Source organism: Phocoena phocoena, chromosome 4 (genome assembly GCF_963924675.1).
Source record: "Phocoena phocoena chromosome 4, mPhoPho1.1, whole genome shotgun sequence".
Classification (NCBI taxonomy): domain Eukaryota; kingdom Metazoa; phylum Chordata; class Mammalia; order Artiodactyla; family Phocoenidae; genus Phocoena; species Phocoena phocoena.
In genome coordinates this window covers 84389949-84415880 of record NC_089222.1, presented here as the reverse complement: position 1 = coordinate 84415880, position 25932 = coordinate 84389949, and the positions used below count along the sequence as shown (strand labels likewise).

The 25932-nt window shown below is 40.5% G+C and overlaps 1 protein-coding gene across 1 annotated transcript in view; it reads left to right on the top strand.

Moving 5' to 3' along the window:
- The window catches only part of GAP43 (growth associated protein 43), a 92315-nt gene that overhangs the window by 44270 nt on the left and 22113 nt on the right, over positions 1-25932 (top strand). Inside the window, exon 2 of the mRNA XM_065876598.1 lies at positions 6272-6881. Coding sequence (XP_065732670.1) covers positions 6272-6881 — 610 coding nt within the window. The remainder of the gene's footprint in view (positions 1-6271; positions 6882-25932) is intronic.

The following is a 25932-nucleotide window of genomic DNA, read 5'->3' as shown; positions in this document are numbered from 1 at the left end:
CCTTGAATATCTGAGGGACTAGTCATCTCCAGCCTACAACCTTAGTAGGACATGGGGCTCATTATACAGATCAACTCTAAACAGAGGGAAGGAGAGAGTCTTCAACAATCCTCTATGAATATTTTCACCTCTTTAACTTATGAAGAAGCAGAGATATATATTTGAAAAATAATTTGATTGCTATGATTCCAGACAACCCATGGAGAAAATGAATGTCAGGTGTTATATCTTAGATTTATTTCCAAGTGCTTTTAAAATGATTATTATCAATGTCATTTTGTGCCTTCTCTCCTTGTCTGACCCCTGTACCTTTATTTCCATAATTGGCTTCTTTGTTCAACCTCACTGCATGAAGTCAGTTCCTCAGTTAGGTGTTGGGGAAACATATACCTGTCTTAGACGGATGCTCTTGAAGTCCATCACTGGGAAATGAAGGGTATTAAAAGTTGACAAAATGGAATCCCATATTAATTTGCCTATCATCATCTTTCTGAAATGGCACTAATTGAGAGGTTCAAATTTTGGATTCATTCAACAAATATTAATTGAGCATCTGCTATATGCCGGACACCATTCTAGAAACTGGAGATTCAGGTGTGAATGAAATAGACAAAGTGTTTCATTTGCTGACTTCTGTCTGTTAGAAGGTGCCAGTGGTAATATGCTCTTTGCCTCATCTCCATCTTTGTGGGACAGCTGGAGTTCTACATATAAAAAATAAAATAAAAGATAAGTCTTTTGAATGGAAACTGAGTTCTCCACCAGAAGTACTTTATACTGGGTTGAATATGCCGCTTCATATTCTTTAGGAAGTAGCTGGGCTCTACATGTTAAATAAATAATATATGAAAGTGAGCTGAAGACCCATCTTTTGATCACCAGCTATTTTCAGAAAAGTTCACATTACTATTCCAGTTTCCAATGTGGGATATTTGGTTTTCTATATAGTCAGCCAATCAATGAGCATTTCTTGCCCACTTAATTAGGACTGTGGAGCTGCAGCATCTTGCTGCACGCTTCATCTGAAGTGGAAAAGAGAATCCCCTCGCTACCACTGTGCCAGGATTTGCAAAGTCACTCTTGATGTCTCACGTTCCCCTGGAGAATTGCTCAGTTGTCATATGTCAGTGCTCCCACCTGCCCAGGAAGTAAAAGAAGACTCTTCACTGGACTGAAAATCAGAGTTAAAAAAATGGTAGCCATTGCTGGCAAATGCACACATGTTTCATTATACCTACTTGCATCCTGCCCCCCATCCCCTCACACTGTTAGTTGGATTTTCAAACCACATTGAGTGTTAAGGGACCCCTGTATCCCAGCTGTGCCTATTCATCTTTTAAATGACACCTTCTTCCCTAGAACTGCCCAGAAACCTGAAGACACTTCCGCTACAGAACTGGAGAAGGTTTGCCCATCCTCCTTTGGCTCCTCCATAAGGGGCCGTTCTCTGGACTTCTGATCTTTGACTAGATTCAAAGCAGGTACAGAAGCTCCACTGGGAGCTTCTTTAATACTTGGACATTTCTCCTGAAGTATATGCTTTCAACTGTGCTCGAAGCCAACTAAGCTGAAAAATAGAGTGAAATTTTCTTATGTGAATTTCACCTCACTAAATTATTAATAAAAACTAGAGTGAGCCATAAGTAGGTATTTGTTAGATTCATACATATCCATCCACACTTTATTCTGGTTCTGATATCCCTGGCCTTTCAATTTTGCTTCTCGGAAATATCCTTTGCTCAATCAAATTGAAAATATTTTGGTTTACTAAAGATGTTCTTAGAAAGAAGAAGTGGTGCACACTAATGATTTTTAAAAGCATTTAAAATTCAATCCTGTTTCAGAGAAAATTTGAAGTATTATCATCGTAGTGTTTAGACCTAGCAGAAGTAGATTCAGGCCACATTTTTCTGTGCTTGGAAGGTTGAAGTATTCCTATGATAATTAGAAATAGTTAAATGAATTGAAGTGTCCCAGATGAATGGATGACGTTATTTTAAGTCCTGAAAGTTAGGCATTTATAGATTTTTTTGCCTAAAGCTCTTGTGGAACATAATAAATGCAAATTTTGGACATCTTAGACTGAATCCTAATTTGTTCACTCTCTCCTCCCCCAAGAGGAAAAGGAAACTACTAACCAGAGCAACAATGTTGGGTATGAAATAGTACTTCTTACATTTGGCTTTCTTATCTGTGATTCTTAAACGTTGATGAAAAGTATTGCCCTTTCACCTAATGGACTTTAAAATTTGACCAGATCCCAGCAACTTAGTAGAATGGTACCCTTCATCTTCTTCAAACCAATATTCATCCAAGGTTTTAGCCTTGGTTGAACAGTTAACATTTCCCATACTTGGTTTCCTTTAAGACTTCATAAATTACAGAGTTCCTGAACAAATTAATCAGTAAAAATTCTAAACTATAGCAATGAAGATTCCTGAAAAAAAAGTATGGCAACTAAAAATGATCCTCTTCCTACACGTAAGGAACTGCATTGGCATGTCCACATTAGTTAATTCATGGATAGCAACAATTCCATGTAAAAATGAAAGAATTTTATCAGAGCTCAGCACAAAGCTTGTTTGTGGCAACGCTGAGTTTAAAAAATAAATCTATTTTTATGAGACTATGAACTAACTCTTTTTAGCCATTAAGTACCAGGATCCCCTTTTTTCTGGACTTCCTCCATCTCTAACTGACATATTTAGACTATTGGCCTTGCTTTATAGACAGGTGTAATGTCGGGTGTCTCCTTGAATTCCTGGGAAATTATTGATTGTTAAATACTATGAGCTTATTTTTTTTTAAGTGTATTTAAAAAAGAGTCCTGTGTAGATAGATACAGTCTCTGTCTGCTCACTAGTGTGTCTGTGGTGCCAGCATAGGCACTCAGTATTGCTAAATGAATAGATGAATCAGGATGTTGACGATGCTTTATGCACAATTGGCTACAAGAAAGACTAAGTTGTTCTAGGTCATGGATGCAATAAAGTTGGACCTGGGGTTGGGTGGGAGGGGAGAAGACCTGAGTTCAAATACAAACGGGGCCACTGACTGATTCACTCATGCTATCAAGTGAAACAAGCGACAACTTTTCAGGGCACAGTTTTTCCCTTTTAGAAGCTAAAAGGGTTGTGCTGAATGTAGTGAGTAATCTCCAGTTTCTCTGGGCTCACATGCTCTTTGTTTTAGGCAAGCTCTTCTATTTCCAGCTGGGAAAAGGTCTATGTAGCCTGACATCTTGGGGTTCCCCCACAGCCAGTCTTAGGAAATGTTCTCTTTATTATTGTCACCTCTCTCAGCAAAATACACTCCCAATGCAATTACCTCTAGCACTGTGAAAGGAATTTTACCAGAAAATAACCTGTAGTTTAAGCCGTATTTATGGAATTAATTACAGGTATAAAAGAAAGACACACACAAACACATCCAGAATTGTCTGGCCTAAGACCCAGTTTTAACTTAAAATATTCTTATTTCTAGATGCCTCTGTTCAATCACCTCATCTTAGGCTGGTTTCCTCCCTCCCTTCCCTTCCTTCCCACTCCCCTTCTCCCCTTCCTTCCCCTCTCTTCCCTTCTCTTCCCCTTCCCTCTTGTCTCTGTCTCTTTCCCTCTATCTGTACAATTTGTATTAGTTGTCTATTTTCAACCAATTTCTAAAATCCAATTCCACTAAATCTCTAATAATATTAAGTGGCCCAGCAATTCCTCCTGGAGAAGCTGCAGGCCTGTGGGGGTACTTTGATCACCTACTTGGGTATCCAGCTCTTGCAGGATTGTCTCACTTCTCTCCTAACTATGGTTTTTCACATTCTCTCCCTTCCTGCCCACACCTTTCTGTCTTGTGTCCCTTATACTCTTGGATTTTTCAGGTGAGACTGATCCCACAATCTTGGCACCCAAGTCTAGTCTGAGCCTTTCTAAATAGTCATTTCAACATAGAGGCTGTGCACAGAAGCTTAAGTCCTGATCATGTGGAAAGTTACAGTGGCAGATGATCTGAGAAATTGAGAGAGAGAGAGAGAGAGAGAGCGAGCGAGCGAGCGAGAGAGAGAGAGAGAGATTGGAGTTGGAGGTGTAAAGAACTTAGAGGGACTCTTCCTTTATCCTTGTAAAGTATCTTCTTTATGTCATTCAGACTCTTGGCTTCCTTCTTTTTATGTTTTCTAGCATTTTAAGTTTCATCTCCTTTTCTCTGTGTTCTTAAAGAGAAAAGGGTGATGTAGCTTTCTTGAGTCACCAGAGGGTTTTTTCTGTCCACTTGTCTACTCTGAAAGAATTGGTTTGTTTACCTTCACAAGGAGCAGTATTTGTATTAAAGAACCACTGGGCATCAAGGCCCAAGTGCAGATGTCCTATCATGTAAGATGGTGCCTCATTCAGAAAATGCAAGATAGAGTAAAATAAATTAACAACATCTTGGCTGCATGCTCCATTCATAACTATTAATTTCAGAGGGTTATGCTTCCATCTCTGAGCAGAGAGCTCCTGGCAGGGACAGCTGCTCCCGTGCCCCAGATCGTGTTGTGTGCACCCCAGTAGGAGTCATCAAGAGCAGTAGGAGTCATCAAGAGCAGTAGGAGAGCGGGAAGGTGGTAGTGTATCAGAGCACTGAGCAGTGTGGCAGCATGGCACTGGAAAGAGGCAGCAGAATGGGCCCTTCCAAAGTGCTTTCATGCACTCCTTCATTTTTTGTATGGATACATGCACCATTAACTGAGGAAGAAGAGAAACTTGTCTTGAGTTTTACTGGAAATTTATTAATCCTGCTTTTACTCTCACATGCAACTTATTTTCAAAAATACCTTTGTATACGCACTAGCATGTTGATGGACCTAAGCAATACAGACCCATATGCTTGTCCAAAGAATGTCAGACAGGTCTACATCATGATGAACAGGATCTGGGTCCCTCGGGCAGAGCTTGTATGACAGGTGGAAAGCATGCCTTGTGTTGGCCTGCTGTGACTTGCATCCTAAACTGGAGCAAAAGCCAAGGTCAGGCCAAGGTCGAGACTGGGGCCAAGCAGAGGACTTGGTACATGAGAAGCATTCTTTAATTATTGGTCTTTTGCTGCATTGTTCACTGCTGTATTTCCATATTGCTAAGACAGTGTTCTCAGAAGTTAACCAGACTTATTGTTGCAATATATACAAATGTTGAATTGCTGTGTTGTATACCTGAAACTAATATAATGGCTATATGGGGGTTATAAGTGACCACACTGGGGCACCATAGTGGGCAACGGAGCTATATAGAATTCTGAGTACTTGCCTAGGCATTTCTTTTCATGACTATACCTTCTATTCCTATCCTGTGATTTAATTTCCATGTGGAAAAAAGTTATTTGCAGCCTATGTTACGTTGTAACATGATCAAATGGTAAAAATTTTGTATTCTAGTCTCTTGCCTTCAGTGCTAGGATGGCTCTGTTGATGATAATATAAAACTAATTTTAAGTTTAAATTGCTTTGGGAATAAGAAATTGTGATTTAGTGAATATATACCACTCTTTCAAAAGCAGAAGCAGTGTTTTCCACTCTTTTTTTAAAACTCAGGAATAATGACCATTTTCTGAATTCAAATTTTGAAGGCCTGGTATGTTCATTACTGATGTTGGACCACACACAGAGGAAAGCAGACATCATTTTGTGACCAGCATTCTGACTTGTCACATCCTGAACAAACCCCTCAAAGCCCTGGAACTCATCTGCATTTTGCACAAGACCCTGATGGAATTTGCTGTTTAAACCTGAACCATATTCTTTGCCCCGAACCTACTGGTTTCCTGATGAGACCTGAAATCTTGGGGAAACAAATAGGCTTTTCCACAATATTTTTTTAAATCATAAGTTTTTCACAGGGACCCTCTCAGAAACCCTGAAAAACCAATATCTTTCAGAGGTCACTGATGAAAACCTAGGCTGGGTGGACTTGAGTTGTCAAAGTACATCCACAAAAAGGCTGATTTAAGTTTAGCAAAGGAGAGACATTCAGTTGGGGGAAGAAAGACATATAAAATAATGCCAGTGATTCTGGAAGGCCAGAAGGACCTAATTTTCCCAGAAACTAATGTGTTCTCTCCTAAATTCTTCATCAGAAAGAGAGGGGGCTTGGTTTGAATTTCCAGGGTATTGCTGATTTCTTAACTCCAAGTATGGAGCCTGGCACAGAATAAGCCATTCAGTATGCACTTATTGAATGCTGTGATTTGAAGGAAAAGAACATTGCTCCATCTCTCCTTTTTTCCCCCCCTTTTCTCCATAAAGGTTGAAAAAAATGATGAGGACCAAAAGATTGAACAAGATGGCATCAAACCAGAAGATAAAGCTCATAAGGCCGCGACCAAAATTCAGGCTAGCTTCCGTGGACACATAACGAGGAAAAAGCTCAAAGGAGAGAAGAAGGGTGATGCCCCAACCGCTGAGGCGGAGGCGAATGAGAAGGATGAAGCCCCCGTCGCTGAGGGTGCGGAGAAGAAGGAGGGAGAAGGTTCCACTCCCGCTGAAGCGGCCCCAGCCGCCGGCCCCAAGCCGGAAGAGACCGGCAAAGCGGGCGAAACTCCTTCCGAGGAGAAGAAGGGGGAGGGCGCCCCCGAGGCTGCCACAGAGCAGGCAGCGCCCCAGGCTCCTGCCCCCTCGGAGGAGAAGGCCGGCTCTGCTGAGACAGAAAGTGCCACTAAAGCTTCCACTGACAACTCGCCGTCCTCCAAGGCCGAAGACGCGCCAGCCAAGGAGGAGCCTAAACAAGCCGACGTGCCTGCTGCTGTCACTGCTGCTGCTGCCGCCACCACCCCTGCCGCAGAGGATGCTGCTGCCAAGGCAACAGCCCAGCCTCCATCGGAGACTGCGGAGAGCAGCCAAGCGGAGGAGAAGATAGGTGAGCGACCTCCAGGGTCAGACGCCATGGGGGGCCAGGCCACCCGTACCTGGGGGCTTATTTGGAAGGCCAGGCCCCCTGTGCCTTCAAGGGAGAGGGGACATTTCTAGAAGGTGTATTCAGGAAATCAAGGGAAGCTGCGCTGAATTCCCCACAGTGGCAGGGCTGAGAGCTAACTCTGGCCACTACGTTCCCAAATATCTCCAAGCCTGAGAAAGAACTTGGGCAGGTTTGTGTAGCAGCTGGTACTAGACAGGTCTGACAATTACCTTGTTAACTGGATTGGCATAAAGAGTAAAACTAGGTAATCCTGGTTGAAAAAAATATTCTGTGTGCTGGATAGACATAGTTTAATAAGTAATTACTGAGGCTACATATATTTTATGGATGGGAATTAGCTAATGTGATTATTTAGCTCTGGGAAGTGCCTGGTGTAAATGCAGCCAACTCCCTATTGATTCAGATGATGTAGTTTGTGAATTACCAGCAGCTAAAACATACTCTCAGACCACCTATTCCTAGCCCACAATATGCTTCTGGGCGTTCTCCCCCATCAATTGGTGAGCAGTGTGCATATGTGTATGTACGCTCAGAGAATGTTAATTGTAACCTTAATCGGGGTCAGACTAATTAGGAAAATAAGTCTGTTGATGTTGCCAAAAACAAAAGAAAAACCCCAAATATAGAACACGTTGTGAAGTCAAACATAAATTATCATTTTATTATCAAAGACACTACCTTCTACCATACACATACATAATTGAGGGTTGACTGTGATTTTAAAAAGTTCCTAGATTCTCTTTGGTTTAGAGCTCTAACCTGGAGTGTTTTCACTATTATTGCCCAAAGAGCCTGTGCAGAATTGGAATAAAGCATTCACAGTACAAGATAAATTTAAGGGAACTTCACCCCTCAGCACTAGATCTGTCCCTCCACTCCAACCCATCCATAGTGGTGAAGGAGGCCAACGGTCTCCAAGGTCTTTCTCTAGCCTAGTGTGACCCATGAATACCTTTCAGCCCCAAACATTAAAGATAAAGTTGCTTCTGTGCCAGTTGAAAAGGTTGGGTTTACTCCTTTAGAATTTAGTGATTTAACCCACTATGTGTCCAAGGACCCAAATTTGGACTGGACCACACTGTGCCCTCGGGAAAACACCTACTCCATGAGGAGGCTCTGGGAAATGCCTTGCTATCTGACCATTAGATTGAGAAAGTAATTATTGAATATTTACCATGATATCCATCTCTCCACATTAGATACTGCAGGATAATGGAAGATTATTCTAGATATTTTCTGGTCTACTTCTTTCATTTTACCCCCCAAATTCTGTGAGTAAACAGCCAGATTATATTAACTATTATTGTTATTAGCATTATCTAACTTCAGATTAAGCACACACCTCTTTCTACCAGTGGCTCATCTTAACTCTCTATTCTAACTATATACCTGCCCCAGGGGCCAGACCTTGAGGTTAAGAAGATGGGAATATTTCCCTGGAAAAGGTAAGGCATGTGATAAAAATGGTTTTGGTTTTAATTTACTCAGCAAAACAAACCTTGTTAACCACTCTTCTTTAGGTTTAAGTTCCAGCCTTAGATACAATGGCTAGAAATCACTTTGCATATGACCGACTGACTACCTATTGGTAATTTTCATAAATCTTAGAAATTAATCATGATTTTAAATATAGAAAATATTTGACATTACTCAGATCATATTTTTAAACTGGGATTTCTGAAATTGTAAGTAGAGACAGAAAGACGTAATGTGATTTCAGGTATATGCTCGTGATTTGGATTAATAGAAAGGAAGACTGCTTGAATCAATGGAAAGTCTAAAGATAATATATTTTAAAGGAAATTCAGTTTTATTGTTTTTCAAGTTATGATAATTCCAATGAATCAATGAAATATTTTATGTAGTACATGCTCAATAAATGTCAAGTGATGAATGAATGAAAATTGGACAGATTCAATTTATAGATAATAATTTGTTTACTCATTCATATATTCTTTGTGCAGCCTTGCTTACTCCATTCACTTATTTAATTAAAAATGTGTCTGGTCAGTAAAAGCAATAGGGATCATGCTCTGTCCTAAATCTTACAATTTCTGACTAAAAAATGCCTCAGTTAGTCTGAGCGTAATAGATACATTGAAAGATAATTGAAAAGTATAAATGAAGTTCAACTTGAAGGTAATCACAAAGGGCAATTTATTTTACATTGTTTCTGAGCTTTGGGTAGGTATTGCCCTCTTGGTTAGATCTTGAAATGCTGCCTATAGCTTCTTTCTGGACTGATGTGTATCTATTAGCCTTGCCTGCTGTAGGTGACAAGCACAAATTACCCAAATATGATGAGTCTTATGGAATCACAGAAGCTACAGGTGACAAGGAGATCTATCACAGCATATCAAGCCCAAATTCCCATGGGCCCTGTACCACATTTTCGTCTATCTCGTATTGGATTTCATTCTAATCCTGGTTAAAAGAACAATATTCCCAGTTGAGCACTACTGTTTGGGAATGGATGGCTACCCTGGGTAGCTTTAGGATTCTGTGACTGCCTGGAGGGGTGTAGAGAGACAGTCTGATACGGTGGAGTAGGGTTGGGGGGGCAGAACAAGCCAAAAGAGAGATTCAAGACAAAAATTGCCGTCAGTAAGAGGGTCAGAATTTTGGACCACTCTGATCACTACTTTAATACAAACGGGAATTCTTTCTAAATTATAAATGTTTTCTTTATTTTGCTTCCTTTACTATTAGTGGGTTTATTACAGGTGGATGCCACTTGCATTAGGACATTTGGAATTTTTTTTTCATTTTTTTTTTTTTTTACTCTTCCAACTATATCTTCCTGTCTCTGCTTTGCCACTCTGTTTGTACATCTCTGCATATGTCTATGGCCAAAAAACTTCCGTGCATTTCTGATGATGATTCCTTTATAGGAGGAGAAGTGTTTGTGGTATCTTTAGGGTACTGCCTACTTTCAGCCATGAGGAGAGGACTTTCAAGCCTCTTTGAATGATAATGTCTTTGGTGTCTCCTGCTGGATAGTATCACAGTGCTCATTGGACTCACGGTACAAGAATTCTCTGCTATGTCTCTTCTTCTCCATGATAACCCGCTGACTTTCCCTAGTAGAGGACTCCAAAACTTCTGCTCTGGCTATATTCAGTGATGTCGTATTACCAAGGGAACACATCCAGGAGGCTAGAAATCAGAGATGTTGACTGGGTAGCTCTCACAGGGTACTTGACTAGCACTAGTAGAAAGTGTAACTGGGTTATCCTAGATTTTCTGTATGTTGATTTTGGCTGCATTTTATTTTCGTGGTCTCTTTACCCTTTTCTAACTGAGGCCATCAATAATGATCCAGGAAGGAGAGGAGTTCTATTCATCATTCCTCTGAATAGAAACTCAGTGTCTTCCTACCTCTCTTCCTTCTTTTTCTTCCTCCTTCTTCTTCCCTCCCTGCCTCTCTTCCTCTCTCCCTTTGTTCTTTCCTTTTTCCCTTTCATTTATATTTACTTTCTACCATGCTAGGCATTAGCGTCACAAAGATGCATTAGTTATGGTCGCTGATCTTAAGGAGTTCTGATTTGGTAGTAGGCGTGGGATGAAATTCAGGGAGCGGTTTTGAAAACTATCACAGTAATAATCTCAACTCAGTTAAATTCTACAAAAAGATATGGAGTATCTTTATATGCCAATATACTGTGGGACAAAATATGGATGAAACAGTGCTTCGTGCAGTTTGCTACATGCTAAAAAGGTTTTATGTCATGTGTGCCTCTATAGCCAAATTATTAGCAAAAGAATAATGCAAATTTTATAGTTTCTGAAAGATAATTATGTGTAAAAAAATGAAATACCCAACCCACATTTTTGGAGTTGGAGAAATTCTTTACTTTCCCCAGAACAAAATGTTCCAAAGGCCCAAGATAACCATCCATAATATTCTTAGCTTTCCAGAGGATAGACCCACTCCCACCACACTCTGTGTTACATGTGAGATTAACCAAGAATATTTACACTTATTTGACACAGTGCCTCAGAAGCAGTTTTGATTTGATATGTGGTTTCAACCACTTCCCAAATTTATACACAATTCATAAAGAGTGAAAATTTGGGATGTGAAAGTCCATAAATGCTATCTATAAAACAGGAGCACCCTGTCAGCTACTCACTAGCACGCTGCCTAAATACTGTTGATTATTAAGCTTTTATAGAGCACTTTTATATTGCTCTAGTAATCATTTTTATTGGCTTTTCTTGAAAACACTCCAGTGGCATTCGATAATATTTTTCTTTCTGCTTTTACATTCTGAGAACAGGGGCAAAGTAAATGGATATTCTGCCCACAGACACAGTGACAAAGTAGGGGTCAAACTGATAGACCCCCTAAATCCTCACCTTAATCTTGGCCTTGCAGTTCTTTACCTCTCTTTTAAGGTGCTGTGTTTTATCTCAATTCCTGCGTTTTCTCTTTATCTTAGCAGTTGTGACAATTTCTGATTATTGTCAGGAAATACTAGCCAGGTCCCTGGACATTCTGTGCCCTCCATGCCCAGTAAGATATACCAAGGAAAGAATGCTGGAGACCAGGGGTATAGCCTCAATAATTTTACTAATGAGATGTGTGATATGAGGCAAGTCATCGCTTCTCTCTGGGCTTCAGTTGTCTCTTCATTAAGAGAAGGGGTTAAGGTAGTTGGTTTTTAAGGTTTAAAATATATAGTTTCTACTGAGCCTGCGCTTTAGAGCTCACGTGCCACAACTACTGAAGCCTGCGCGCCTAGAGCCCGTGCTTCTCAACAAGAGAAGACACCGCACCGCAACGAATAGTAACCCCCGCTTGCCGCAACCAGAGAAAGCCCGTGCGCAGCAACAAAGACCCAATGCAGCCAAAAATAAAAAAATTTAAGAAATAAACTTCAAAAAAAAAAAAAGATCAGCCAAGTAAATAAATAATAAAATATATAGTTTCTATAATAGGTAGCACTTAATGAGCATTTATGAAGTGTCAGACCCTGTGCTAAGTGCTCTGTGGGGATTATCCTATTTAATCATCAGAACCGTTCTGTGGTGTAAGTGCTTCAATTTCCCCTTCCACTTTTCCAGATGTGGAAACTGAGGTTAAGAGACATTGAGGCATCTCATCAGCATCAACAGCTGGCAAGTAGCTAAACCACGAGCTGAACCCCGGCAGCTTGATTGCTGAGGTCATACATTGAACCCTGACACCCAGGGAGAAGTGAAGACGAGAGGAATGTCTAAGAACCCAGGCATCGTGTCCTAGTCTAAGACCATCCCCCTCATTTGTATAATTGGATACTCCAGACTCTTGTCTGGGAATCATTAATGATTGCATTTATAGGCGGGTATCCAGGAACTAACCACACTCCTTGGTCATAACTTTCTCACAGCTCCGTCACCCCAGAGTTATTGGGGATATTAAACTGGTTTTGAGTCTTGAGTTCTTAGTTTGAAAATCCTTCAAGTACTGTTTGATTAGGCCCCAGAGAGCTGTAAGATCAGTTACAATTGATTGTTCTTAACAGGAGTACTGCTGACTCCATTAAATATGCCAGAGCTGAAATTTAGAAATTGAAATGTTCGGAATTCAATCAGATGAAAGCAATTTAATGTATTCTAGACAATTTCTATCCTAAATTTATCAGAATTAGTATCTTTCAAAATTCTTGTTTATATTGTTGCTCCCTTTTGGCAAGCACATTTCCAAAGGACCCCCGATACCTTTATATTTATAGCTAGAATAGTATAAAGAACTTAATAGGTAGAACAGATAGGAGAGCAATCACTGTCTCTTCAAACAAAAAATGTAAGCAGACAGAAGATAGGAAGAGATGTAATTTAGAGTCAAGAAACTCATATTACGAGGCTTTTTATCCATTCTTTTATAGCTCATATTTAATAACTACTATCACCTTATTTAAAAAGCCAATAAACAGAAAAGCATGTAGCTCCCCCAATTTTAAAGTGGTGAAACTATATTTGGAAGTGAAACTCAAACAATATTTCTTAAAGTGTAGAATATTTTTCAGACACTAATGCATGTTTATCAAATATTTTCTCCTCTTTTTTCTCTGCGTACACACACGCACACATGCATATCTACCCAATTCTAAAAGGATTACAAGGAGGAAGAACCAAGAGTAGCAAGAGTTACATAGTCAGTCCATTTGGCTGAACATGGGGAGAGAGCAGAACACCCGATCTAATGGACTAGAAAGCACTGAGTGGTCGTTACTCTTATTTTGTCCTCACAGTCATAGCTTAATTAAGTAAAGAATGAAAAGCTTTCTATAACCAGGCATAAAAGGAAGGGAAGAAGGAAACCAATAATGCTGCTTAGAGCTGCAAGACTGGAGCCCTTGAAGATCTCCCAAGACTATACGGTTTACAGTATGCACAGAGGAGGGAAAGGTTTGGAAGGATGTGTAAGTTTTGCCAGCCGTCTTAGTCATGTTTTAATTTTGTGCCCTAAGAAAATGACTGAATCAGGTGCTGAACCGCAGACCAATTCATATCATCAAGAACATTTGAGTCACTGCTTTCTTCAAAAAGTCTTTAGCCAGTTGTTAATCTCACAACACTAAAGCTTGGCTCTCTAAGCAAATAATTTATTTTGAGGCTTATTTAAAAGAATTGCCCATAAATTGTTTTCACAAGGATGATGAATAACATCATGTTTTTTAATAGATCCAGTATCTTGTAGGAAGTATATAGAGCAAGTGCTCTGTATTTCCAGCATAATAGACTAAAGACTGCCTATAGTCAAGAGACCTGGATTCTTGTTCAGATTCTGCTGATGATTTCAGGCCAGCTCTTTTGCCCTCTAGAGGAGCCTGGTTTCAACATCTTCAAAGTAAATGGGTTCAACTAGGTTTTCTCTGCTTTCTAGCTTCAGAAGGCAAGTGTGCAGTGGTAGACTAAAGAGGCATCTGGAAGAGTGGGCATATGGCCTCTTACTCAACCATTCTCACTTCCCTGTAGTGCCTTATTTTCTAAACTATTAGATAGTGGGTTTAGGGGACAGGGCAGATAGTAGAAGAAGTCTGGATGGACGGGCGAAGATTTCAGGAAGAGACAGCACTAAGACAGTTTATGGTTACACTGGAAAGCCCAGGAGACTGCAAGGAAATCTCAGTGGAATTTTCTAACCCACCTTACACTTGAGATTGAAAATAAAGGGTTGACAATGATGTTTTCGGATATGGTTAGACTTGCTTTTAACCTCCCTGAGATGGAAAACTACAGCTCGAGTGGCTATAATTTACTGTCAATAGTTTCACTTTCATCTTAGACTTAATTTATTATTAGTTTATTTTTTAATACCCATCTTATTTCATTAAAGTAATTTAAACAGTTTCAAGGGTATATAAAGGCTTGGATTCTTGTGTAGAGCAATGGATGCATTTGACAGACAATTGTTGTTGATAAGCTTTTCAAAGATTTTGTCAGTAGACCTTCATTAAAACATAAGAATGATAGGAATAGGCCTAATACAACTTTCCTCCAATTCTTTTATTTACTGTACAGTCACATAATTGGATCTTCGACCATCAGTGAAACTGACTAACAGGCCCAAGTGTTTGGAATTGGGTTATTGTACATCCCAAGAAAAGATGCACAAGTTAGATATGCTTACTCAGCAATTCTCATATGTATTGTCACTTTTTGAATCACAAATTAGGAGACTGTGGAAGATAAAATATTTTAGTTCGATCATCTCACACCATTCTATTTGGAATGGAAACTGCAGTATCTTCAGGGGAAAAGAAAGTACCCTAGGAGGGCTATTTGCCTTTCCTTATGAATCATGTTCAATATTAATGTTCTTTCCTGGAGGCATATATATGGTCAAGTAAGTCCTGAGGCTAATTTTTTGTTTTTATTTTTTTTTAGTATGAGTTGGTAGAATCTTTCGGAATTCGGAATAGAAACCAGAAACGATTCACCTAAATGATCCCTTCTGTGTGTCTCTCAGAGTGGAGATGAACATTTTTATAGATCCACAAGAATATTCTCTTTGCCTTGGGGTATGAAAAAGTGAAGAATATAATTTAGATATGTTTTAGGACCGTATCCATGACTATGGCATAATTGTCTGCCAACTCACAAGCACATACATACACATACAAACACACACACACACACACACACACATACACAGATTCAATATGTAGGGAAAGGCCTGCCCAGGGGTTCAGACCATTAGAGAAAATCTAGAAGAACAATGAACTACACATTTTTTCACTCTTCAGGCCAACAAGAAGTGGAAAATGGCTCCAGGCACATCTCTCTGTCTCTTAGAGGGGGTGTGGGGAGAGTAAAGCTCTTTTCTCTGCTGGTTGTGTTATTGAGACGTGTTTGTGAATCTACAATGAGATGGGGAGAGCTAGGCATTAGGATTAAGGCTACCTATGATGAAATTTATAGTGTATGAAAAGTATATGATTAGGCTAATTAGGGAGAGAGAGTCCAGGAAGACTTCTTGGTGTAGAGTTACTGCAGCTGAATCTTGAAGGACAAGATGTATGTAATAAAGAGGGATATCTTTTATTTAAAAAAACTTGAGCAACCGCCTTTCATTCAAATTAACACAAAAATACAGATAACTTAATTCATGTCATAATTCAGCAGTAGCTTTCGAAGATTAACCGTCAGTGGAAAAAGTAGCTCCATCATATGTTTTGTTTATTGTTGAAACTCTTGCACCTATAACAATGGGAAATAGAAGGCAACCAGTAAGTATTTGCTGAATGAGTTAAGAATGAATGAACAGGGACTTCTCTGGTGGTCCAGTGGTTAAGACTTCGCCTTCCAGTGCAGGGGGTGAGGGTTCAATCCCTGGTCAGGGAGCCAAGATCCCACATGCCTCGCCGCCAAAAAACAGAAGCAATATTGTAACAAATTCAATAAAGACTTTAAAAATGGTCCACATCAAAAAAATCATTAAAAAAAAAGAATGAATGCACAATGTTATCACAGTAGAGAAAGTACTAAAATTGACCTAAAAGACTGAATTCTAACCTTAACCTAATTCTAACTTTAAGCACTCAGATTACTTCGAGTGCGAGTTTACCCTTTCATAAAACAAAAATGTTGGGCAGAGGGTTTCCAAATCACTACCGTTTCTAAGATAGCTCAACAATGCCCATTATGACACATTCCAACTTATTTGCAGATTCTAAGTGACAAGGGGACGCAGACACTTGCTCAAACAGAAAGCTGTGCCGCTGTCCCCCTTTCTTGTATTTTGGAAGCTGAATACACAAGCTTCCCAGAAAGTTCTGTTGTTACTCAGGGGCATGCATCATCCTCGAGGTAGCCAGAATCCACACCACTTAGGGCTTCAGAGACCAATGTGAGCATTTTGCATTATGTTCAGGAACATATTGAAAACTAGAGGAAACCAAAGCTGCTCCCTTCTGAAAGCAGGTGATTAATTTCATTCCAGCCCCATGAGTGACCTGTGTGGCTCTTGCCAGTGTGTGACAGGTACACCCAGGGAAGGAATGATCTGCCAGGTTCCTTGGCACCTTTTCCTCATCTGACACGTTTAAGTAATCTTTGCAGGGTGTTAAGAGTCTCCTGAACCTGCTGTGCCCCTGCTATAGGGTGAATTGTTAATATGTTCCCAAACTAACAGCGCTGGGACAGAGACCAGAAAACAGTCTTTCCCACTCCCGTTGCTGATTCTCCTTTTCCACAGTAGTGTAAACATAATTTGCATACAGCTTGTGAGCTGTTCAGACTGCAGACCACAGGGGACATTGGACTGGGAGGCTGAATAGATTCCCCCCGCCACATGTAAACTGTACCTTGCAGCAACTCTCATGTATTTGATAAAAAGACAGAAAGGACTCCTCTTTGTGAAACTACTCTAGTTCAATTTAAAGGGCTAAGAAAGGCCAGGTTTAGCAATGTGATTATAGCATTCTCCCCAGTGCTATAATCAGATCCTGTGAGAAAGAAAAGCAGTTACGAAAGATGTTTGTCTCCCTCCTTCCTTCTCCTTCAATACAGGTGGCTTAACTCTAGTAGGTGGAGAAGAGAACCTGGCTTCTATTGGAAGATACAAGCCGGTTTCCTTTTCCTAGCCTGTTTTTATAAAAGGAAAAACAGAGGGTAAAAAAATGAAGCAAAACCTTGTCACTTTCTGATTGGCTATTTATGTATGCTTTTTACCCCAGCAGAAAAGTAGACATTTAAGATGTACCATTGTATTTGTAGTACATGGAGAGTGGTCTGGATACAAGGCTGGTGTAGTTGTCAAAGTATGTAACGCCTGGGAGGAGGAACCCTTCTCTGTTTTCCTAACATCCTGATAGAGCAGGTTTTTGTAAGAGTGCCGTACAATAAGTGAAGAAATTGTTTTGCATGTTCAAGATTAATCTGGAATTCTGGTTACATGTTTATCACATTAGGAGTCTCCACCAAAAGGTTAGTTTGAAATATGAGTTAGAATGAGCATTTATCACACTTTCAGATACTACTGAATAATATTTCTCTTTCCCACTCCTCTCCCTATATTTCTCTTAGTCACTGTCTGGCCATCTGCCCTGAGGTACACGATGATTGTGACTATGCATGGGTATATGTTGCAATGTAAAAAAAAAAAACAAAAACCCCAAAACATAAAAATCATTCATGATTGATGGCTTTATTAGATATCTGCAGTAATGTGTTGGTAAACTGGCTCTCAAAACAAAACAACAAACAAACAAAAAACCCCAAACTCAAAAAGCCCTGATCTGTAGTGTTTGTTGCAAATACACCCATTGTGGCTGATTTCAGGCTACCGGTGTGTTGCCACTGGACACACAGTTGGGAAGCGAGGCTGACAACTTGCTCTCAGTAGCCAGTGGGAGCCAACTCCATCGTATCCCAAATCAATATATTTTAATGATTTAATAAGCTTTACTTTTGGTAACTAAAATACCGGAACAATAATTATCAGTTCCCAAACAATGTATTAGTATGGAAACACACAAATATCAATTTATAACATTCACTTACTTATATGCATATGTATGTGAGGCCTTGAGAACTAGTTTTAACATTTGCAGTGAATTCTGTTGTGCATTGTACCCTTATTCTAAAGGTTAAGAAAAAGGGTAAAGTTTAGAATTACAGTAATTACTACTGAAGGGATGGATGGATATATGCCCTCAAAAATGATCTGAGCTACATCTTTTTAATGAATTGAAAGGCCTTTTATCTTTTCAGAGATGAATTCAGCATTTGGATTGAATTGTGACCATGGCTGACTTTTCTAATTTCTAGTGCACAGCAAGGGTTGCTTCTTTCCTTTCCTCCTAGTAATTTTTAGTGCAGATGATGCTTTTTTTTTTTTTTTTTTGCGGCACGCGGGCCTCTCACTGCTGTGGCCCCTCCCGTTGCGGAGCACAGGCTCCGGACGCGCAGGCTCAGCAGCCGTGGCTCACGGGCCCAGCCGCTCTGCGGCATGTGGGATCTTTCTGTACCGGGGCACGAACCCGCATCCCCTGCATCGGCAGGCGGACTCCCAACCACTGCGCCACCAGGGAAGACCACAGATGATGCTTTGAATTCTAGGCAGAGCATTGTGAAACAGTGAATTCACAGACGGTATGATCAGATTAGGGAGTAATTTTTGAAGAGTGAAGCTTTCAACATTTTTGGCCTGGGCATCATTTGTTCAAATAAGTTTCAAATATATATACTAATCCCCCAAACAGAGCTAATCTGGTTGAGAATGGGAGGGGGAAATGGCGATGGCTGGAGAGGCCCAGAGTTCCTTTCACTCTGCTTCTCTCCCTCCCGTCTAAATGGACCTTCTCTGGGCTCTGAAGTATAGTTTGAAAAATATAAATTTAAGGAATTTCTCTGGTACTGACTTTCTACACATGTCCAGCAAAATGGTCAAGTCAGATCTGAACCTGTCAGTCTCACTGTAGTGGTCTTCAAAATGAGTATGAATGGCTGCAGTCACACTGATTAAGTAGTAGGTTCTGTATATTATTTAGAAGGTGAAGAGAACTACCCCTGCACCCCATATTGTAGTGCAACTGTTTAGTCATAGATAGGATTGGTCTGAGTAACCTCCAGGCACAGTGTTAGGTACATTAAACTATGTTCTATTTTCTTTTGGTTCCAAATAGTATTAAAGCTATGCAAATTTATTTTATAAACAAGAAGTCCAAGTTTTATTTTCTGAAACCTTGTTTTAAAATCCTAACTCAGTGAATTTTGAATCGTTTTCCTTGGAGCCCTGAAGTTCCAGAGAGTAGGACCTCAGAAGTGGTTTCTGGGAATTAAGTTGTTTCACAGAGGCCAGGTTGGTCGGCATCGGCGTCCTCTACCATCCCACAATCCCCTATTCCTCCACTGACTATTTCTGGATCTTAGTAAAACTTTGGCATTTTAACTAATAATAATTGAAAATTACTGTTGTCAACTTAAGGCCATTTCAAAAGTCTTTGAGTTTTGGCATGATTAAAAGTCAACTGAATGTAATTCGGAACCCATATTTTAATTCGGGCATCACTCTATACTCAGCTTCAATTGTTTGTTTTACAAACAGGTGATCTTCCCAGATACAGGACTTGTTCAAATTCTAATTGTTCAAATTCAAATAGGAATTGTTCGGATTGTTCAGATTCTATAAGAATTTGTTTCTTATTCAAATTGTTAAAAAATGGAAGTTGGATGACTCACCCAGGGTTACTTACCAAGGCTAAATAAGATTACTACATCCATAGCTTCTGAGTCTTAAACAAAAGGAAACAGACTAATGATGCAACAATATTTTTTAGTTCTACTCCAATTTGCAACATAATTGTATAAACAAAACATTCTCTCTGATGAGATACCACTTAAGGAATTCCGTCTATGTAATTGTGAAATATCCACAAAAATAAGATTTCTAGAAAGCTAAAGCCCAAAATCTGTCTCAAGAATTCTAAAAAATCTGTCACCTTTCTTTCTTCTGCTCCTCAATCCCAGTGAATAATGGATGTCTGTGTCTAAAAGGATGCCGAGAGTGAAATACCCATGTGCAACAGTCGGTTCTCATTTAACTCTGAAGATTAACATCCTAAATGTCACTTGAATGATTAACATCATGTTGTGAAACAGCCCAGCTGGGTGAAAAGGAGTAGATCCAATAATGACAAGATAATCTTAGGCTTAGGGTTAGAGGGGTTTTGACTTGTAATTTCTAACAGGCAACTTGAAGACCGCTCATACAAAGCTACAAATACCTTACACCTATCCATACAAATACCCTACACAATACCTTCCACTGTTCACCTTTGGAATGAAATCTAACTTATAACCATGACCTACAAGGCGCCATATGATCTGACTTCTGCTTCTCTCTCTGATCATATGTGCTACTCTGCCCTTCCTCACTCTTCTCCAGCCATCCCACATTTCTTAGTGTCTCTTGCACACACTCAGCTTGTTCCTACTTAGGACCATCGCGTTTGCTTTCTCCCTCAATCTTCCCATAGCTACTTCTTAGCCCCGAGGTCTCCATTTGGATACTACTTGCTCAGAGAAGACTTCCCTGACTGTTTTGACAAGAACAGCACCACACCTGCCAGCCCCATCAGTTCTACCCAATTTGTGTTCTCATTATCACTCTCAGTGTCTAAAATGACTGTGTTTATCTACCTAAAATGACTTCTCTGTCTCTCACTAGACTTTCCGTTCCCTGAAGGCAGGGATGTGGCATCCTTTAGCACAGCATCCCCAGTGCTCAGAATGGACCCCAGCATGTAGACAGCCCTCAATGGACATCATTGATTGACTAATAATATGAATTTCACCTATGGAGAGATTTTTCTTCGTAAGCAACTTGAGAAAGAAAAAACATCATTTGATTTTTGAAATGTGAAGACCCGCAAAAAAAGCTAAGAATTTTTTAGGCAAGGGTCCAACTTTACTGCTTACAGCCAAACTCTCATAGACTTTATAAATCAGGATCCTCTTTTCCATGACTTGTCATCCAGGCAGCAGACACTCTACATCTGGAGGAGGGTGTTTGGCTCAGAAGGGAAATGGGTCTGAGTGTGAAAAGAAGTTGGGACCCCTAGGAAGAACCAGGTGAGGTGTTGGTGGGAACTCTGCCCTGAAGAAAGACGAAAGAGGAAGTAGAAGGGTGCAAGAATGGGGTAGAAAATGGCAGAGGAAAAAGGGAGAAGAAAAGTCCAGCAGTGGAAATATCAGAGGGGACAGAAAGAAGAGAAGATGAAAGGAGAGAGGGGAGAAAGCAGGACTGGAGGGGCAGTGATGGACGGAGCAGAGGAGAGGCATGAGAGCTGTGGGTGCCCTCTAACTCTGCTGCCAGCACACCCTCTGGAATGGGCGGGACACATTTACCTTCCCCTCTGGTAAGAGGATATGGTTTGGAAGGTGTCTTTCCTGTCTAGCGCTCTCTATTCTCCACTGCACAAATAGCAGGCCCTAAAGGGCTCTCTGGCAAATGGATTTTCTGTCTCGGAGCAGATCTTAGTGGCAGATGGGGCTCGGCTCCCCAAGGACAGACCCGTCCCCCCCTCCCCACCCCCAAGGCTCACTATTGTTCCAGCCCTTCTGCAGCATCAGTCCGCAGCCAACGCAGCTTCAGCAGCCAGGGCAGCCTCAGCAAAGCGAGAGACGCTGCCTCTGCCTGCTTCCAGGCAGGAAAAGAAGAGAGGAGGTGAGCTTTACTGCCCCACAAGTTTAGATGGAGCTCTGTTTTCATCCTAATACGTTATGGACTCCAAGGCACGTATCAGAAACATTCTTTACTTAGAATGCCTCACAGGGAAACAGTTTTGGAACTGTATTATCCTGGGTTCTCACTGTGTGGCTCTCATGATTTGTTTAATCCCCAACCTCTTTATTTATAAGATGGAGATAATAACACCACCCTCAAACAGACGCTGTGAGGATTTAATAATTTAACATATTTAAAGAACCTGGTACACGGTAGGTCTTCAAAGAACATTACTTTGCTTTACCTTTTTTTCTGATAATCTGAAATAAGGAGTTCTCATACTCCCCTCTCCCCATATGGAAATCCTCTGGACAGATCTTCAAACTGAAGAGGGTGAAAGCAAGGATCTTCTATCATCCTTTCATATGTAAATTTATTAGTAGAAGAGATTCTTTTATTCAGTAAATAAATAACCACCTTTTTTTATTTTTTGGTGACCCAAAGTAAAATATCTCAAAGAGTATCAGGTACTACAAAAGAAAAATGCATTACTTACTGGATGCTGCAACAGTAGACAGAGAATTGCAACAGCGGTGGCTTTAGCCAGCTCTCTTCCTGGAAGACTGCAGTGCAAGGGAAAGCTCACAGGTGCTAGAATTGGACCTACCTATGTTTGAATCAAAGGCCTGGTCTCTAATCAACTTTATGCCACTAGCTCAACATCAGATTTGTCATCTTTGAAATAATATAATATCTTCGTTGCTGAACTTGGTAGTTGCTAGTACTAAATAGATCACGTGTAAGGTGCCTACTATGGTATTTTATTGAACACATAGTAAGTGTCTGGTAGAAAGTCACCATTGCTTCTGGTTTCCTTCAATTGAAGCTACCGGGAAGCTTTTTTTTTTCCCTTGGTACTACTTCTAGTTTTATAAAGGAAATTGATGAGCAAATAGGACGTGTTTTATGGCCAAAAGGAGAGACACAATGATTTGCAGCCTCTCCTGGGAGTCAGAGACTATTCTATTTGGCCTACCTTATAGCTCAGCAAGATTACCAAGTCCTTACATTATCAGTAATGATTGAGCTTGGAAGCCAGCCAAGGCCACCAGGTAGTGATGTTAGGATTAATTTAGGCTCCATGTAATTGGTCCCTGGGAAACTGCGGTCTAGGGATTCAACAGAAAATGTTGGGGTCCCTTAAGGGAAATAACCAATAAACTCTTTCTAGGTAGATACCAACTATAAACTGTCACATCTTGGATTTCAATCTTACAAACTTACACCTAAAAGGAAACTTAAAAATCTCCTAGACATGGGAACTGGGTGGACTTCAGAAGGGTCCTTTAATCCCCTGAAATTATTTGCAAGATGTTATACTGGGTGTGAATATGGGTGATATTCTGGTGTCCTTGTCTTTTATCAGATATTCAACTGGGACCATGACACATAAAGATTAAGATCCACTGGACTCGGGCACCCTCCAGGAGATGTTGTATTGTGGTGTGTTTTAATGAAAGATGAAACATGCTCTGGGATCCAGCTTGCACGGTCTGTCCATGGTCACACACTGAGTTTGGGTCAGAATAGAGGAGATAAACCCAGAAGTCGCAGAGACTCTATTTATTGATTAATATGCATAATTTCCATACTGCACTAGGCACTATGGGGGATATCCATGCTTAAAAGTGAATATCTGTTATCATGGAAGTTACAGTCTGCTTAAGAAAGAAAAGTAAGTGTAAAAGAAAAACAAATCCAGGACCAGTCAAGAGCAATGTAAGGAAGTGCCAGTTTGCAGGCTGCAGTCTGTAATTGCAAAGAAGGAATTCTGAGGTTGGGATGATGGGTAGGGTCCTAAGGAAAGAAATGAACATTTCTATGATGGATTGGTGACGATGCTGGCCCAGTAGCTCGTGTCAGTGTGGGAGGATGGGATATGCCGAACCTACTTATTAGAAGCCTTAAAGTGGTCAGAGGACTTCACCCTCAGTGTAGTAGTTAATAGAGGGTGGTGGAAGTTTTTACTTTATTATATAATTTTTGCTCCAAGAATGACTCCGATGTTTCTACAAGTTCTACACATAGCACAATCTACACATACTAATAATTTTAGCTTATTCGTTAAAGGAGCTCCAATGAACAGTTTTAGACTGAGCTTTCAATCGTTTTGGAAGGACTGAAAAATAAAAAATAATTTCAGGACAGCTTAAAAATAGAATCCAGTCACAATAGGCGGTTCCAACCCTATTGCATGGCTCTGTCACTTGCCCGAAGCCCTTTCTTCCTGGAGAGTGATTCCGGACTTTGCCTTCCACCCAGGCTTCCAGGCCGGGAACGGAATTACGCTGGTGCCCTCTGCTGGGAGGACATGGGAAGTTCAGCAGGAAACAATGGTGTCCCGGTCTTTGCACCGTAGGGGCTGAGTCGGTGATTCTGGGCCCACGGCAGCCTCCAGGCTGGATTCATTTAGTGCTATTTACAGACTTCCCAGTCAGGTATGCTCTTGCATCATGCCCAAATTCATTAACCGGGAGTAATCAGATTTTTACTGTAAGGAAATTGTCAGCTAGTTTTTTAAAATAGTCCAAGAAAACTGTCCCCTTTTACCCCGGCAGTTTGAGAGCTGGACCCTCCTTTTACTGAACACAATACCATGACTTATGGTGGGTGGTGGCCATCTTGCTACCAAACAATACCTCTTGAGAGGCCAGGGAGAGACTCTGAGGCCATTTTTTTTTTATCCTGTTCAATTATTGTTTTCTTTTAATGGCGGGGAAAGCACATTGAAATTCATCGCTGACTTCCTGGCTCAGATCATCAGAATTAATGGCATGGTGTTAAATTAGATTTAGGGTGCCTACTCTGGTGTTCCTGTAGTACCCTGCTCAGCTGATTTTTTGCTAGAGGGGAAGAAAAATCAGTTGTAATTATAATTAGGAAAGGGGTCGGGGAGTGCTGAGAAGGAACCCAAAAGAGCGAAGAGTTGTGAATTCTCATGTGTGGAAATTGGAGGCAAACTTCTAAAATAAAATGATGGGCATGGGGGAGGAGAGGATAGATTGAAACGACCATTTCCAATACTCCACTTTTATTTTATTTTATTTTTTTAGGATCAATAGCCTGGACACGGAGGTCTGCCTCTGGTTTCCATAACAACCTGGCTTATTGAGAGACTGCAGGCTCCGCAAATCCCCAATTATCAGCCTTGCAGGGCTTATTAATGGAGCTGAGGATCCCAGTGAGGCAGGCAGCTTATTGCTGCCACGTGCCTGGCGGGCTGGCGGGAGGGTGGAGGAGATGGGAAGGGGAGATGTATGATGAGACAGCAGCTATTTGTCCCCCTGTCACTTAGGGGGCTGCAGCCATACAGCAGGCTGTGTGAGTGGCTCTTGAAGCCTTGAGTGGCAACGGCCGCTGTTGCAGAAATCGAAGTGGAGATTGTTTTCTCCAGCCCCACCCCAAAAGCCATCCCTCTGGAATAAATCCATATGAACATATCACATGCCCCGTATGCTTATTGAGCTCCTATAATTAATTGAGGCTCCCTCACAAAGACAGTGGTGACTCTATATTACTAATATTAACTCAAGCCTTAATTAACATGTGAAGCCAACCTAATGCATATTAGATAGCTTTGAATTACTCAGCCTTTGGTTTGGTGTTCGCTTATTAAGTCTTCACTATAGAGTAACTGCAATAGCAACAGTAATACTGAGGATGCTAACAATATAAATAACACTTACTTGTCTTGTGCCAGGCTCTCTGCTAAATGCTCTACATGGAGTTTCTTGCTTAAGCCTCATAATGACCCTATGATGAGCGGTATCATTGTCCCTTTTACAGAAGTCAGAGAACTTAAACGACTTAGGTCACATGGCTAGTGAGTGTGAATACATCAGGGTCTCATTTCTGCTCCCTGCATGTAATTATTTTTATTCTCCCCTTTTATTTAATTTGGTGTCCTCAAGACAGAAAAGGAGCAGCACATTTACAGTAAATTCTGTGTTCTCCAGTGTGATTGGGGAATGGGACATTCTGGCTAATCAAATGTTTTGATTAATATTTGCCATCATGTGTTTATTGGATTTCCAATTGGGAAAGGTTTGGGATGTAATAAAATGTATACAACATTAGAAGTATAGTAAGCGTAGTCATAAAATGCTTCAGGACCATTATACGAATGTCAATTTTTATTGTGATGCAGAAGTGTTAGTTGATAAAGATGTCTGTTTGACAGCATGACAGATGAACTGTTTTTGTGACATAGAGATATCAATGCCTTAGCACTTTGAACTTTATATATTTCAAAGTACTTTATGTGAACCACCA